At 35.8% G+C, this 16,548-nt stretch overlaps 1 protein-coding gene across 3 annotated transcripts; it reads right to left on the bottom strand.

Annotated features, from left to right (window-relative positions):
- Positions 1 to 5,486: 5,486 nt before the first annotated feature.
- Positions 5,487 to 16,005, bottom strand: LOC135256602 (LIM/homeobox protein Lhx9-like). Of its 3 annotated transcripts, none has more exons than XM_064338533.1 (5): positions 15,483 to 15,993; positions 14,478 to 14,686; positions 13,517 to 13,872; positions 9,428 to 9,630; positions 5,487 to 6,427 (listed from the first exon to the last, which is right to left on the bottom strand). In XM_064338533.1, exons 1-5 carry the CDS (start codon positions 15,654 to 15,656, stop codon positions 6,371 to 6,373), a joined length of 999 nt encoding a protein of 332 aa, XP_064194603.1. In that variant the 5' UTR covers positions 15,657 to 15,993; the 3' UTR covers positions 5,487 to 6,370. The 3 variants fall into 3 exon arrangements, with proteins under 3 accessions (XP_064194603.1, XP_064194602.1, XP_064194601.1); XM_064338532.1 differs by lacking the exon at positions 5,487 to 6,427 and adding an exon at positions 6,445 to 8,825 and having other exon boundaries at positions 13,517 to 13,869; positions 15,483 to 16,005; XM_064338531.1 differs by lacking the exon at positions 5,487 to 6,427 and adding an exon at positions 6,446 to 8,825 and having other exon boundaries at positions 15,483 to 16,003.
- Between the last annotated feature and the right edge of the window lie 543 nt (positions 16,006 to 16,548).

Here is a 16,548-nt window from a genome sequence, read left to right as displayed (position 1 = left end):
ACGAATGTATCTGCATATTTACAAGCAACGACGAATTTCCTATTCATACAGGGACACACAGCTGATTCAGTTACGTGAATATGCCGTCAACTGAGGAATGGCAAATAGATTTTTAATAAAATATGGCGTTGAAGACGGCTGGTTTGAAGTAGAGAAGTGCTGTTAGTTAGTGACAAAAGCTGATAGAATCCAGCGAAGAGATCACGATACCAGTCTATTAACCCATCCAAGACAAACTTAATTTTGCTGGGTTGATGAGAAAAAGTTGGGACTTCAAAGATGTATAACCTTATCATAGCTTAATTTTAGGAAGAAAAACATGTAGGCCAATATTATAATGAAACCACTCTGTTAAATCAGTTTGTATTTTTTGTCAGCCTACTTCAGTAAACAAGCTTTCCCACAATGCCCCTGCGAGGCCTCTGAGTGCTATGGATAACATTTTTGATTGAAGGAAAAGTGCTTTAAAACATGAACCACTTTTTGTAAATGTTTTTTACTCTTCCAAAACTCTGCAGAGTAGGCTAAACTGATCATTGTGCACACAGCTGTACTCACTGTGGTATGTTTTATGTTGAAAAGCATTTTAAAGTCACCGTTTGCTAGTTTACATAGATTGCCATATGTCCCTCAGATATAGTCAAGATTTTCTGAGTTAACCGGTGTCTCTAAACTGTGTCAGTCAGGTGTATTTGCACTGCCTTGGTGTGGAGTTTAGTGTGACTTAGGTAACGTCCTGATTTAGATGCTTAGAAAGCCCAATATAGATGCTGTGACAGGACCTGAAATGAAAAAATCAACCAATTTGTCTGAATTAAAACAGTTCTACAAAGAAGAGTGGGCTAAAATTTCTCAACAGTCATGTGAAAGACTGATATAAAATTGTAGGAAGCATTTGGTTGGAGTTATCACTGCTAAAGGTAGTGCATCCAGTTATGAAGTTTAGGGGGGCAGTTACTTTCTCCATAGGTAATATGGGTGTTTGATTACTTTTTCATTAAGTAAATAAAATGATAATTAAACAGTGTGTTTACTCATGTCATCTTCTAATATTACAGTTAACATCATTGTGGGTAATGGAGGACAGGTATGCATATGTTGAAAGTGTGCAGGGTTATTAGAATTAAATGGAGTGTAACGGTAGTAAGGCATGATGGGTTGGGTGAGAAATTCTAGGCTACTGTAAAATTCACTATGCAGACTCAGGCACATTCTGAACATCATTATTAAAATAAACTAAATCACCATCCAAACATTTTCCCCTGTGTCTTAATATGATCTCAGATAATTTGTCTACTATAGAAGTAAGATAATAATGTTAGTTGCATTAACAATGACACACAAATAGGTGATTTAATTCCGATAGTTGGCAACAAAATCTTTTTTAAATTCCGGCTGCTCTCTCTTGTGGACGGGAACGTTAAGGTTTTAATTTTAAAACACTGGAAAGTCTATACATTACGTATGTACACGTCCCTGATACAAGGATGAACCTTTCAATTATATCGGTATAAAGGCGGGTGGATATGTTTTGCTACCTAATGAAAAGAACAACAGGCGAAGATTAAAAGAAACGTCTCTCTGAAACTGCTTTTGGATAACGATGCCTTAAATTTAATGGGTTGTGTTATATTGGGTATACATCACGCTTGTCTTACTCTACGAAATCCGAGACCGTGGGGGACGTTTGTAAACGTCTTCAAAGCATCTGGTTTCTGGGGGAAATCATTATTAGGGAAGATGCAAACAATCACAACGTAGCCTACTGTAGCGAAGGATTTCCAAAAGATGCTGTCACATTCGTTCAGATGAGTACTGTTTGATGATTCAGTGGTAACGACTTTGTTCTAAATTTTACTTTCTGCCTATGGTAATATAGTTTTAACAATAGCGTACTTCCATTTCTTGGACTGAGGAAGAGCCAAGGCATCCATTTGTGCTTTCTCGTGTAATAATAGCGGTGGTGTCATTTTTATCTCCCAGCTTTAATCGGGCAGAAAGCCACTGAGTTCCATACACTTTATTTTAAAATTGAGGCTCCTTAAATATGTACAATATTTCACCCCTCTAAGCATTTTGTTTATATTTACATTTTGGTACCCTGGCCTGCTCTAATTTTCCCATCTCAAAAAGTAGGGTTTGAGAAATGTTTTGAAAGTCTTTCCATACCATACAGTAGTATATAGTATCTCGAGGTATTGAGTCCAATTTTTATTACATTTTTATACATAATGTCAATTTAATTTGAATAATTTCCCACCCACATATTAAAATAATGAACTAAACACAAAATCCAGAATCAGAGAAAACTAAGCCTTGCAAAAAGATTGAGCATCTGTCATCCTTATAGTGTAGCGAGCGATGTGTGGCAAGGCTGAAGGCTCAAACTAATTTCCCCCGTTAACCACTGCGCTCAAGATGAAGTCACTTCTTCTAGTAGTGTAGTTAGGTAGCCCCACCTGCGGATCGCTACGTTAGTTTTGCAGTGGAAGTGTGGATTACATAAAGACCAAAGACCAAAAAGCCTATATTTCACATCTACTCAATGTGAATGTAGGTCATCAAATTGAAACAAAAGGTCCAAGTTTAAAGAGTTTTAGTTGTTCAATGGCTAAAATAATTATCAGACAAACATCTCCCATATGTGTAGACTGTTCCACCTTTATATAATGGTTTCACAAAAAAAAAAAATTAAGAAGATAGTATATACTACATCAATACTGTAGAACTGTTACAGATGTATAGCTGCTTTCCTCCTCATTGTTAATCTTTCCCCCCAGTGTGGCATGTTGCATAAACCATCGGTAGCATTTTTTTGTGGAGGAATCAGCATAAGACCTTCATGCGCGTTGCTTGAACATTTATTAAAACTTACTGTATGGCAAATGACATAGGCAATAATAGGTTGTACTATGCCACTTTACATATCAGAAGCTTGTGATGTGAGTGTGCATTACTCTGTGATATTTTTGTCAACTGTGATAGCATTATGGATAGTTAAGTAGTGTTAATTAAGGTGTTGTGCTATCTTTGTGATGACAACATATAGTTGTTTTTATGGAGAACCCCCTTCATAGACGGTGTGACTACGTCAGTAGAAATTTTGCCAGTAACTATGTTTTTCAAATAAGACACAGTGTGATTGTATACTCCTGACATAATTCAGGAATGATAGTATTTTGATATTGAGCACACTCTTTGTCTCACACTCATTCAATGTAATGATATTTATTTTTCATTTTGGTTCACAACTGCAAGTCTTGGGTTTGTTCTATTTTAAGCACCCTTGCAGGGTTGTCTCGAAGGCTTAATTCACACATTTGGGGCTAATATCACAACAGCGCAGAGCAGCAAGGTGCCTTAGGATGTTTTCTTAGTATAGCTAGGTCTGCAGTAAATGACAAAATATTCCCATAGAATTGCATGAATGCTCTTTTTTGGTTATATATGATCAGCTTCTTTTGTGGTATTAGGTGTACCCTCTATGTTTACACATTGGATATGGAACTTACACCTTAGTTCACCAGAGATGGTCATATAAATATTAATCTTGATTATAAATGTAACTCTCATTCAAAGAAACTTTGAGGTCTTTCTTCTTTGTCTACTTCTTGTTCTTCTTGCATTATTATCATTACCATTTTGCATATTTGGGAGGCTGCTTGGATCCCTCATGGGTGAAACAAGGAAACTGATGGCGGAATTAGGATGACAGTGCAGTGGTCACATTCTAAAAGATTTGTGTACACAATTGTATATACATTCTGGTCAACCAGTTACAGGTGAGTTGATATACCTTTTAATTTTGAAAATAGGGAGGCTAGGGCAAGAATTATCTGCTGTTTTTCATTTAAGTGTTTAAATGTTAATTCAATGAAGGTAATGTATACATACTAGACTATTGGTATAGATGTGTACAATGGAAGTGCTGATTGTGCTTCGGTGTGACTAGACTGCCTATTAAAAAGTGAGCGAGTGCTTAATGAATAATGAGAAGCTCCAGATGATGAAACAGGTGTGTGTTGGAAGGTATTTGACCTTGTGTAGGAGTGAGCATCTGAAGATAGATATGGAGATGGACAAGACTGGGTACATGAGTGGTAGGATGAAAAACAAAATGGCAAGTAAACTATGACGCCTGAGAAACTGTAAATATCATGTGCTGCTGGACAATGATGTCAATTAATATGATCAAATGGTCCTGATTGTTTACTGTTGATCAAAATACTTGACAGTAATTACATTAGTATGTATGTATGTGATTACACACTCAGTATTTATCTATATACACACATATATATATATATACACATATATATATATACTGAAATATTGTGAATAATCTTGCATACTCAAGTTAAACAAAATGCCTTCAAATTCATTGTATTCACCATAGTGGTCTTCCTTGGCTTACCAGCCTCTTTGTGAGTTCTGAGCTCACCAGAGCTCTCTTTCTTCTTAATGAGGTTCTTTCTTCTTAAACAGTTGTTTTTGGTTAGCCTAAGGTTTGGCCTATGTCTCTGTGTTTTTGTTTTTTTATTCTCCTTTTTTTATTTCTCAGCCTCAGAATTGCTTCCTTGACTTTCATTAGCACAACTCTGGTACTCATGTTGACAAACGGCAATGACCGACTCCAAAGGCAATCAAAAGGCTAGAATCAAAACTAGATACTGAAAGCTCTCTTGTACCTGCACAAAGGAAGTAATTGAACCCACCTGACTAATCAGAAACACATGTGAAGCCATTTGTCTCAAACATTATGTTCCTCCAAAATTGGGGGACAAATCTAGAAATCAGAGTACAAAGCTAAATAAATAAATAAAAAGTCTTTGTCCCAAACATTATGGCTCTCTCTCTCTCTCTCTATATATATATATATATATATAAGTTATATATTGCTTTATACCCTCATGTCTGAGTCATATAGCCATAGCTATCATCAGAACTTGCACAAGCAGCTTGCAGACTATTGCAAGTATCATGAACTATTCAAGTATCATCATTTTGTGATCAAAGTGAAGGTAATTAATGTATACATATTGCACTATTGTTTTTTTGTGATATTAAGGCAAAGTGATGAAGTGATGTTAAGACAAATTATGTGCTTTCATGTGCCTTTGTAATTTCTGTGGTTATGCTTTTAGGGACAGGTTTATACCAATTTCATTATATATTCAATTTACTTTACCTTCCATTATATTCCATATTTGTGGCTATGTGGCTGTTTAATTTAGTACTGTGAGTTCATCAATTAGGCTAATCAATTAGACTCAATGCAATTTGCAGTCTTAATGATGTTTGCAGGAATATACATGTAATGCCAAGAATGGTTCATCAGCCACAATTGTGGACTTTCTTTACGGCGTCACATATTTCAACCTGCAGTAAATTATGGTCTCTTTTCTGCATTGGGTTTGCATACAGAACACTTAACATAATATATGATTCTTTGCGTTTCATCTCTGCAATCCACTATCATCAAAAAGCACATTTAAGGAGAATGTTTATTTTTTTTTTTATAATTGACAACCATGAAGAGCGCATCAAACAGAAAACATTTACTGTACATATTAGGAAAAACATGAACAAAATGGGAAAGTGCATGCAAAAAATGTGAATATTCTGCAGTTTAGCCAGATGGCAATCATCGACTCAGTGGTCTTCTTGCCCAGTTCCCTTCCGACGGGCATTCTGCCACTCAAATTCAAGGAGGCCATGTGTTTACCAAAATAACATAAGTGACAAAAAGACTTCTTTTCCCCAAAGCAGGCAGATGGGAGTATTGTATGTGTGTCTTTTTACAAGTGTTTATGTGAGAATGGTATAGTGGCTTACAGAACTGGATGCATGACCCTGAGGGTATTGAGCTGGAACTCCAGGTGGGGGTGGGTACTGTTTTTCTCTTGGGCAAGGTACTTAACCTGAATTGTTGAAGTTGTATAAATGAATAGTATATAAAGTATACTAGCCATAACTAAGGTTGCCCATTAAGTACAAGTTTCTTAATATCAGCATTACCGTGTGTGCTGTTTTTTTTATTTTTTATCATAGAATTGCCTCTGTTGATTGTGGTCAGGCTGTTTTTATACACGTGAAAATCCAAACCTTTTTGAACTGCATCAACTGCATCCATTCCAATATAAAGTAAAAACAAGCCTTGTTTCAAAGTGATATCAGCTCTAAATACATCGTTTTTTCTCCTCCGTGGGTGGGTGTGAACATTCAGAAAACTTTTATACGAGTTTTTTTTTAATTTATTACATTTTTGGTTTTAAAAAGAGTTTTATCGTGTTTATCTTATCTCCTAATCTCGTCTTTGTCTTCGATGGTGAGGAAATCCGATCAAAGTTTCCCACCTCCTTTTAATACTTTAGGGGATTTTCAAACGTCGGGAAGTGTGGCTGTAATGCCCCAAGAATTGTTCACCCTGAAAGAAATCATAGAGTAACAATGTATTAACTACAGAGCAATTTGGTTTTTTACGTGGTCATTTAGTTTGAATGATTCTTTACACTACTGTATGCTTGTCAGCCCTCATTAGAAATCATTTAATAAATTTAGTCATTTTCATGCATTAAAAGCAACCTCTTTATTTCAATATATAAGGTGCAGGGTTTCTCAACAAATCTATGGGGCATTACTCTGGAATACTAAGCTAAAATTCTGCTAGAAAAAGCAACTGAATTAAGTAAAAAAAAAAAGGAAAAAACTAAAATTCTATCACTGAAAGTAATTTAAAAAGTACCCTGTGCTCTCAGATAATACTCAACAACACAACACACATTGTTCATATAACATGAAATGAAACTCATTTAAAGCAAAGTACTTTATTCACACAAATTTAATAAGATATGTAACAACCATTTGGTCCATAAATATTTAAGGGGGTAATAGTTTCTGTACATCATCTGTATCATGAAACAAAGATACATGGACAGCTTTGATAGGACACACTGTACTATAAACACAAAAATCATTAAGATTCTTGAATGAACAGCTATCATCTGAGAGTGTGGAACTCTTCTGTGTTGCTGTCCCTTTTAGAGAGGATGTACCATAAAAAGATCTTCAGAAATGAGATATAACAGTACAAAATTAGCCAGGCATTAGAAGGGTGTGAGTCAGGTAGCAAACAACACATATCCTGAATTTCACAAACTTTCCTCCGAGTTATATCATAAGGCACGTAATTAAACTGAGTTAGTTATCTACTTGATAAAGCAGACCTTTAGTACCATGTTGTTCTTCAAAAGAACAAACTTTGATGTTTACTTAGAATTAAATGTTTCTTAACCCCAACTATGACCATAAGAGACCAAATTTGTCCAGTGGCAAGTGTCCATAAAAATTTAATAGAAATTAAATACAATTAAAATAGCTGGTAAAAAAACAAAAAACACTTAAATATGTTTTTTCTTTTTAATTGACAATTCTGATTTCCTCAGCTCTCTGGTCTACAAACACAGAGCTTCTCCATCACCTTTTTGTGTTATTACCTACACTATCACCCTGAGCAACATGATAATAATGCACTTTCAACTAGGCAGTGTACTGTCCGTAAGAAATTTAAGACTTCTCTCTACATTTGCGTTATGTAATGGGGGCTTAATATTTCAAAAAGTGCAATATTGTTGGATTGATCATGTTAAGATTTGTCTTATATGACCCCAAATTAAAATGATTCTTTCATAATAATTTGCTTTGTAGTTCTAACCAAACCAGATCTGGTCTGAAAGAAAGTTTGATGCCTGCAGAATAGTTACCACTGTACAGAGCTGTATTTTTTTTGGCTTTATATTTTAGCCGAGCTGTGCGCCAAAGCAGAAAGAGATACTGAGTTCAGCTTTCACTCGACATCTGAGTTTAACATTAGGATTGGCTAATATTTTGGTTATTACATTTAATTTAAAAAATGTAACTATTGGGGAAATTAATCTGAATGTACTCTAATAATATATGGCATGACAATTACAATTTCAGTAGTTTACATTGAGATATGGACAATAATTTGAGTTTAACAGTCCAACAGAAAGTCCATCTGAAAATACAATCAAATCCAGTCCAATCCAATTCAAGAAAGAGACTATGTACTGAAAGGCTTCACTGAGGTCTACTTTACAAATCTATATTTTACATATTTTCCCTTTCAAAATATTAAAATATGTTTAAAATGACGGGTCTGATATAGTGCATATAAAGATCTCTTTTGTGGGTACAATATAAATATATACTAATGAAGAAATATTATAATAATTTCAGGATGTCTAGTAGACACTGTCACTCAGTAGATTAACATTAAATAAAAAAGAATCCTTCAACTATTGTATCTTAATTTTGAAGATACCTTTTTAGGTTTTGTCTTTCAAAAGCCAGATTGGAAGTCACAATCCCTCAGCAAGTGTCAAACCTCCAAAGTCTCTGAGCACACATAGTTTGCAGACTCATCAGCTGAACCTTTGCAAGTGCTATAGATCAGGTTTGGGTTCGATGGCATTTATCTGCTCTTCCAAGAATTTGTCTCTGTTTGTTTTAGAAAAGGTGATGGGAGGAGGGGCGAGGGTGTGTGTGTGTTAGAAAAGGCTCGTTAAGGTAGTTTGTGGTGAGCTCCCGGATTCGTGACTGTCCAGACTAGAGGTCACGGATGCCGCGACTGCAATAGAGGGATTGGTCAGGTCTGCTAGTGTGGTGGCGGTGCCGGGCGGGGTGAGCGCGCCGCTGTCTGACGAGGCAGGCGGGAGCGACGTGCCGTCGGCCTTATCAACGCCCCCGTTCTCCTGTCGCAAAACGTTCCTTCTGAATTTGGCTCTTGCATTTTGGAACCAAACCTGCAAACCAATCCCAATGTCTTTACTTTCATAAGTCTGACTCTGTGGCTTTTATTGTTGTTATTACTGTTACTAGAATGACTTGTTTCGTATGCAGTTGACACCACACTTTTACTGAGCACAATGGACAAATAATGGATAAATAATCCTGATTTGTCTAGACAATGACAAAAATTTACTTGACACTATTTCTCTGTAATTTTGGCAGGTAACTAAATGGGAGACCAACTCGGAAGACAATATCACATCCTCCAAAAATATGCAAACTAAATTTGGTCTTTATTACTGAATTATGATGCATATCAATTTGAGGAAAGTAATGCTTGTTTTCCCTACTTTTTGGGGACACCAACCCCTATAATATGAAAGCGTACTGTGCCTTTCACTCTTGTGATATAACAGTGGCATTCTGGAGACAACACAGTAGATGAAACTAGAGCCACGCACACACTGAAGGCTGCTTATCACCCTACCACTATATATAATGCATTGTAGTAGCCCCTAATATAAAAAAATAACGAAAGGAAAATATGAAGTGATCAGTATAAAATCATAGCGGACGTAAGTCGTGGGAGAAAATGGAGGGTTAAATGGACGCTCACCTGCAGGACTCTCTTGGTGAGGCCGGTTTTCTGGGCCAGCTGTTTGAGGTCCTTGGCGTCAGGGTTGTGGTTGATGGCGAAGTAGGACTTCATGGTGCGGAGCTGGTTGTGCTTGAAGGACGTGCGCATGCGCTTGGTCTTCTGGGAGGATGTGTAAGGCTGCTGGTCACGGTCCAGGTGATCGGCCTCGTTTTCATTACAGCCTGCGAGCAGAAAGGGACGATTAAAACTCATTTAAATATTAATTAGCAAAGGCGACTAGTGCTTAATCTCAGGTGAAAAGATGGGATGGGGTCCCTGGCAAAATTCAGACTTGGAGTAATTCAAAATATTCAAAATTTGGCCAAGATTCAATCAATACTTGTCCTTATGTTTGGCTAGGATTCAATCAAAACTTGTCCTCAGTTTTGAAATAGAAATATAGAAAATTGACCTAGAAATAGAAACCTTGTTTTTTTTATTCTAAGCATAGTTTGGTGAGCTAACTCCCCAAATTTAGTTTGTAAAGAAAAAACAAACACACACTTGAATTACTTGAACTATTTTTAGGGACAATAAGTTAAAAACTATTTTGGATTTAATCCAGGCCTGTGAGTCTTCTGTGAGAATTTGCCCACATATTTCAGTGTGCACATTGTTTTCCCTGCTAAAGTAATAAAACCATTCAGAAAAGGTGGTCTATAATACCATTAACATGTTACTGTCTCTACAGTGTGTTTTGTCCATAGATTTTAGCAATGTTTTAGGTTTTTTAAGATTTTTTCAAGCATATGATTTTAATACAGAACTTCTTTAGAATAAATTGCTTTGGTGATTTCAGAAATTACAGGAGGATGTTATTGTGCAAGAAATTGAAGCATTTGATAGAATTTTTGTCACTGAATGGTAAATGACAAAGTGCTCTTTGCTGAAACTGAACACAGCTATCACTCCTTCGATTGACAAGACTCAAGCCCAGATTAAAACTATGTAACTGCAATATACATACAGTATATTTTGCAATTCTTGCCATTTCTTAACACAATCTATTATTTCAAACTCAAAGTTAAGCAGAAAGTGCATTTCAATTTGAAGCAATTCAGGTAAATAACCTAAAATTGGTTTATGGGATTAGTTGACTTATTTTTTCTGTCAAAATGTACATTTTGTTCCTATTCAAAAAGAATTCAGAGGTCCTGGTGAAGTAGTAAAACTACTTAATTAGCAGTAAGCCATAAGTAGTCTATTACACATGTTTTACCCAATTGGGAAATGCAGTGCTCAACATAATTGTATCTACTCTTTATCAACTAAAATACAAAAATAATAAGGACCACATTTATAATGAAACAGTGTGAGAGCTGACAAATTCCTGGTAAAACATAACATGATACAAGGCTGTCTTATATTAAGAATTCTGAAAAGTTTTGTGTAAATATTGAAAAAGTTCAGTTGCATTTCTCGTCAAAGTAAAAGTATGTGATAATGATTATTAATACTAATAATAACTGTATTACTGATAATAATACTGTTAATAATTCATATTTGTAAAATAAAATTAAGGTTTCAAATGATAATTTAATATCAGTTTAGTTTTTCTATCAATATGTGTAAAAATTATGTAATGTATATGTATAAAAATGTAATTTGAACAAGTCATCTTAAAAATGGAATATGTTGTAACTTTGAGTCACAATTATGATTCAAATAAGAACTGTAAAAGTTGAATTTCATTTCTTAGGCCTAAAGGCCAGTGATCAACAGATTTACATGACCTGCTCAAATGTTTTAAGGCAATTTATTTTCTCAAACTTTTATTCACACACACACACACACACACACACACACACACACACAATTCTATTCTTTTTAAGCTTTTTACTGTGAAAGTAGTTTTAAAATATAAATACAATAATAGAGCTGCTATGTATTTCTCTTTAATTCAGCTATGCAGTAAATATTTTGGTGTTTAAACATATCTATAGATCCAGTAAGGGTTTCATTTCATAGAGCGGCCTTCCAGCTCTGAAAAAATTAAAGCATTTTTCAGGTGATTAATGCTGAAGTATTTCAATGTTAAAGGCATTATACTATTGTTGTATTTTTGTCATAATAATTGGAAACAAGCTGCAAGTTAAGTGTCCACTAAAACTATTATGCGTGTTCATTTCATGATGTATGTTGCACAACATTTTTCAGCCACTCTTATATACACACAATTATATCAGATTCTCTTTAAATTCCTCCCGTGTCGGTCGCGTCCACCAGGGGTCTCTACGACGTTGGTAAGTTATTTTCCCGACGGGAAAAGCCAGTTGCTTTATGGGATGTTGCATTGGCTACGGTTGTATTGTGCAAAACAAAGGACATGCGGGATGTAGCCTGCTTGTGAATCGGAGATCTAAATGTATTGCAAGAGAGAGACGTTGACACGCCGAAAGAGCAATTCCATGTCAAAAAGCGAAACATGGGCCTAATTTATTCCTTCAAGAAATACTGCATATGCACAGTTCACAATTCATATTTATACTTATATTTAATTGTATTTCCACATGATGTGCTCTTTTTCTAGTGCAAAATACTGTACTTTACAATTGTGTAAAAACAATCGATTTATGCCATAGATCCTAAATATCTGGAATGCTCTTCATGTATTTCAACTATTCAAGAAATACTGTGCATGAACAGTTCATAATACTTTTAAAAACGCGTTTACTTATTGTTATTGACACATAATTTGCTCTTTTTGTTGTGAAAAATACTGTACTTTAGTATTGTGTAAAAATAATTGATTTACGCCAAAGATCCTAAATAGTTGGAGTACTGTTCATGTTTCTAGTTTTGTAGCTACAAAATACGTAACAATATTAAATTAATGAATGAATTGGTGAATGAATGAATGAATAAATAAATAAATTTTGGGTCGTAGAAGTGTCCAATAATTTTTTTTTTTTAACCAACTACTTTGACTTCCTGAAGATGACCATTTTAATCACACATTGCAGACAATTACATTCGTAGAAGTTATTACCCTATAGCATGGACTGTATGGAGAATTCTGTATTATTTTCAGTGATCGTTTTTAGGCTAGGCCTATAAGGCAATTTCCTCTCAAGTCGGTAATACACCATCATAAAGAACCTGAGGTCAACTACGGGGGATATTCTAATCAAAATATGATATATTGCTTAATAGCTTCCACGTAATTCATTTATGCATTTGATCAAGTCTGACTTATAAGAATATCCATGACCTCTGGAGGCTGATTAAGAACGAGTAGCCAGCCAGGGATTCCACGTCACTTTTAATTCAAACTGAACAATTAACGCGCTTATTATATTCTTACTATACAAGAGAAGAGCAGAAAATTGGCTCAGAAAACTACCTTTTCCAGCCAAACGAAAATTAGACTCATTTTAAATGTTAACCTACTAGCTTGGCAATAATCAATGCCGAAGGAAGGAAAACATCAAATAAACTAGGTGAATTGTTTCTGTTGTCTTTAGTCTGCGAGGAGTTAAAATGATCAATAGACCAATTATTGATCTATTACGTTTTAATTCTGATAAAACTTAAAGACAGCAGGCTACGTCAAATGTTTTTTTTGTTTGTTTGTTTGTGTAGTCGATTCCTCTGTTATTCACTAATATAGGCCTATTCATTTATGTGAAGTATTTATGTAAGACTATTAAAGGGTTGATTTTTTGCGCGAAAATGACGGCATGTAGTACAGTAGGCCTATAAAATTTTTGAGTGCGATGCAGCGCTCGAACGCGTGATTTGACGATTTCGCGTTTCTGACAGTTGTCTATCATACGCACTTCCTGAAGCGGTATGTTATAATGCAATGGCACAGCGAAAACATGAAATATTTATCACATTTTGCAACAAAAATATAAAATGATTATCGCGGGAGATGGGCACCAGCCTACTAGATTTCGAAATTAATGTCAATATGTCTACTAGTTGCCTAATTAGATGTAGGCTGCTGGGAATGGATTGGTCAGCAATGTTTTAATTGTTGTTGTGTCTGGGATTGTCATGTTTTTTATTATAATTATTATTTTTTAACTCAAAACAAGTAAACGCCACTCCACTAGTTTTACTCACCTGAGTTGTAATTGGGTATGTCAACGCCCATGGCCGGACTCTTTCTCTTTCGCGGCCTTCCTTTCTGAACCGTGCCAGTGCCGTTGAAAAATGGCAGCGCCAATCCTCCACCTTTGGCAGCCAATTCTGTGTAGTTTAACTGGGGGTGGTACTCCCCTTGTAGAAGGGTTTCGAAGTGGACCCTACAGTACACCAGGTTGTCCTTCATGCCGAAGTGGTCGCCAGTGGTCAGGGTCTTGCTGCACGAGGTGCACGTGAAGCAACTCAGGTGGTACACAGAGTCCCTGGCGCGCATGACCATTTCTGAGGCCGAGATTCCGAGGTGGCAGCGCGCACATCTCTGCACGGAGAACCTTCTGGAACAAAATATATTTTAAGTAGGAGTCCTGTTTTTGTTAATTATTTTTGTTGAAAAGGTAAATAAAACAAAACAAGAAAAGGCATATGGACCTGTGCTTTGTTATATTACATCCAAGTGTAGGTATATAGCCGATATATGAACACGGGAATAATATGAACAAGCAAGAATAAAAATCGATGCAATTTTGTATAGTCAAGTAGAACATAGTTAAATTAGTTAAAAAGATGAAGCATCGTTAAATCCATGATTTCTAACAATGAATCAATTAATTCCTAGTGCATGTTCTTGTACGTTAATTTTTCTTGTGCATATTGCAGCTCTCACCAGTTTTATTAGAGCCCCATACTAATAATAATAATAATAATAATAATAATAATAATAATAATAATAAATGCATTAAAACCTTTCCTATGGACATTTTGACTAATTACATGCTTGGTGCCCTGTTTTACTGTCAGTAAATCAATACCTGTGTGTATGTGTGAACGTGAGTTTTTGTATCCTACGCTGTACAGTTTGGGCATGCTTATAAATAAACGTCTTTTACAGAACAGTCAAATAGGTTATTTCGCTCATAGCCTAAAACTTACACGGTCTTACCTGTAGTAATCCTCTTTGCAGTAAATGCTACCATCCTTGGCAAAACAGGTGAGCTCTGATTCTAGGGCCAGTTTACACTCGCAGCACTTCAAACACCGTAGATGCCACTGTTTATCCACGGCTAGCAAGTAATATCGGTCCGAGATTTTCCCGCCACAGCCTGCGCACAAGGCCGGCTTTTCCTGGTTCACCGATGGCATACTCTGGAGCTAAAAAGACGGAACATTCGATATAATAAATGGTAGGATATCATTTACTCACTCTACAGTATGAGCAGACAACAATTATCACCGTTCAAAAGTGAGCAGTTTTTTTGGTTTATCTAATAACCTCTTTCATCTTGAAGGGTGAGCTAATAGTGAGACAAATTATAAAAATAGAAGTGTGACTGACTCGCGAGAACGTGACACAGTATTAGTAGGCCTTTATCATCACAATTTTGCCATTAAACCAATCAAGAGGATGAAATATAATTCGGTGCGTCATCATTTCCTTTTTGTAATATTTCTAACTTTACACAAATCAGAAATTGAGGAGATTCAAAATTGTCTATTTGAAATAAAAATATTGTGTTTTAAAAATAATCAAACAATTAAATTTCGTTGTATGCGTAGAATATTAAGTACACTATACAGTATTAAATTCTGACAGAAATTTTGTACGTCTACTCTGGATATCAGTGTGCAATGTACTCTAGCCTATAAGAAAATGTATTTATTTCTTAATTGACAAAGCATTTTCTGCAGTACAGATGCAGTAACTCTGAAACACATAGCCTATTTAGTAAACATCCCCACTTGTTTATATAAACATAATATATGTTAAAAATAAATAGATATAACACATACATAATAAATATAAATAGTACATGTATATGTAAAGAACATGTAAAAAATGGAACGTTTGACATGTAATGTGATTTGAGATTACTTGCACAGTCACATTATGAAAGATAGACTGTTAGTTTCTTTAAGGAATAGTTGGCAAGTTTTGTTTTATTCTTACCATTTCTCTTCCGTTGATGTGCATGCCTTTGACCAGACGAGACTCCGTTTTAGATCTCCTCTCCATCTCCTCCATGATCCCTTGAATATGATCCCCGGAGATCCCATGGAAAAGCATGGCTGCTGGACGCAATGTGCAAGTGATCTCCCTTACCTTGCGCCTCACAACTTCCATACACTAACCTCCGAAGTCTAGAACATCCAAAGGGACCTGAAGCGAGAGAGTCACACAGCTCAACTTCCTCAGTAGCGCGTAGCTGGGAATAATGCAGCGCGGGATAGGTGCAAAAGTATGGTGACGGCTTTCCAATTTATGTACAGCGTCAAGGCGACGACTGTGCAATGGCTAGTTATAATCGCTGAGGTTGATGTTTTGCGTTTATATAAGGTCTCCGGCTTCGTTCAGGATTCCAAGTGCTGAAGGGTCAGGTCGGGACTGCCTGAGTTTGAGTGTAGTGTCTTACTTGTAAAGCGAGCCAAAAGCCAGCCCCGTTTGGATAATTTGGTAGGAGGAGTTCTTCATCGCCGAGTTGCCACTGATTTCTATTCACCAACAAAGACCTGTCATTCTGCTCCCAAACCTCTGCAACGAATAGCACGAACAGGGATTAAACTATCCTACTTTTAAAATATTTTTATATTTTTGTCTTCACTATTTGAGATTCGATATTGTCGGTTACAGAACATTGGCCAGTGGAAATAAAAATGACCTTCGCTCTATTTATATTCCAAATAGTTTAGATTCACAGTTATTAGAAACAAATAGCCTAATGCCCAAAAAAAGCAAGTCGTTCTAGTCTGATGTAGCGACTTGTGTCGCTGTAGCCTTCAAAATTTGATCAAGCTATTTTGAGAATGTAGACCCTCTGAATACAGATAAAATAGCGGCACACACATGCAATGATGTACCCTGTATCCTGTGAATCTTTAAAATTGTTTATTGGTTGTGGTTCAGATATCCTCTATACCAATCAATCATACCAATATGTCAATTTAGTTTACCTTTATTTAATTAATTTAATAATGAAAAAACTAAATCTCAGTTTGAACCATACAGTATTGGTCTA

The sequence above is a fragment of the Anguilla rostrata genome, chromosome 6, assembly GCF_018555375.3.
Source record: "Anguilla rostrata isolate EN2019 chromosome 6, ASM1855537v3, whole genome shotgun sequence".
In the NCBI taxonomy this organism is placed as follows: Eukaryota; Metazoa; Chordata; class Actinopteri; order Anguilliformes; family Anguillidae; genus Anguilla; species Anguilla rostrata.
The sequence above is the reverse complement of the archived record's forward strand: the minus strand, read 5'-3'. Positions and strand labels throughout refer to the sequence as shown.

What these genes read in the sequence shown, in the direction of transcription:
- LOC135256602 (XM_064338531.1), bottom strand. Translation starts at nt 15,656, where the DNA reads ATGGAAGTTGTGAGGCGCAAGGTAAGGGAGATCACTTGCACATTGCGT. An exon ending in ACATCAACGGAAGAGAAATG is followed by an intron (nt 14,687 to 15,482) that starts GTAAGAATAAAA and finishes CCGTCTTTTTAG; the next exon opens with CTCCAGAGTATGCCATCGGT. An exon ending in TCACCAAGAGAGTCCTGCAG is followed by an intron (nt 8,826 to 9,427) that starts GTGAGCGTCCAT and finishes ATTGGTTTGCAG; the next exon opens with GTTTGGTTCCAAAATGCAAG.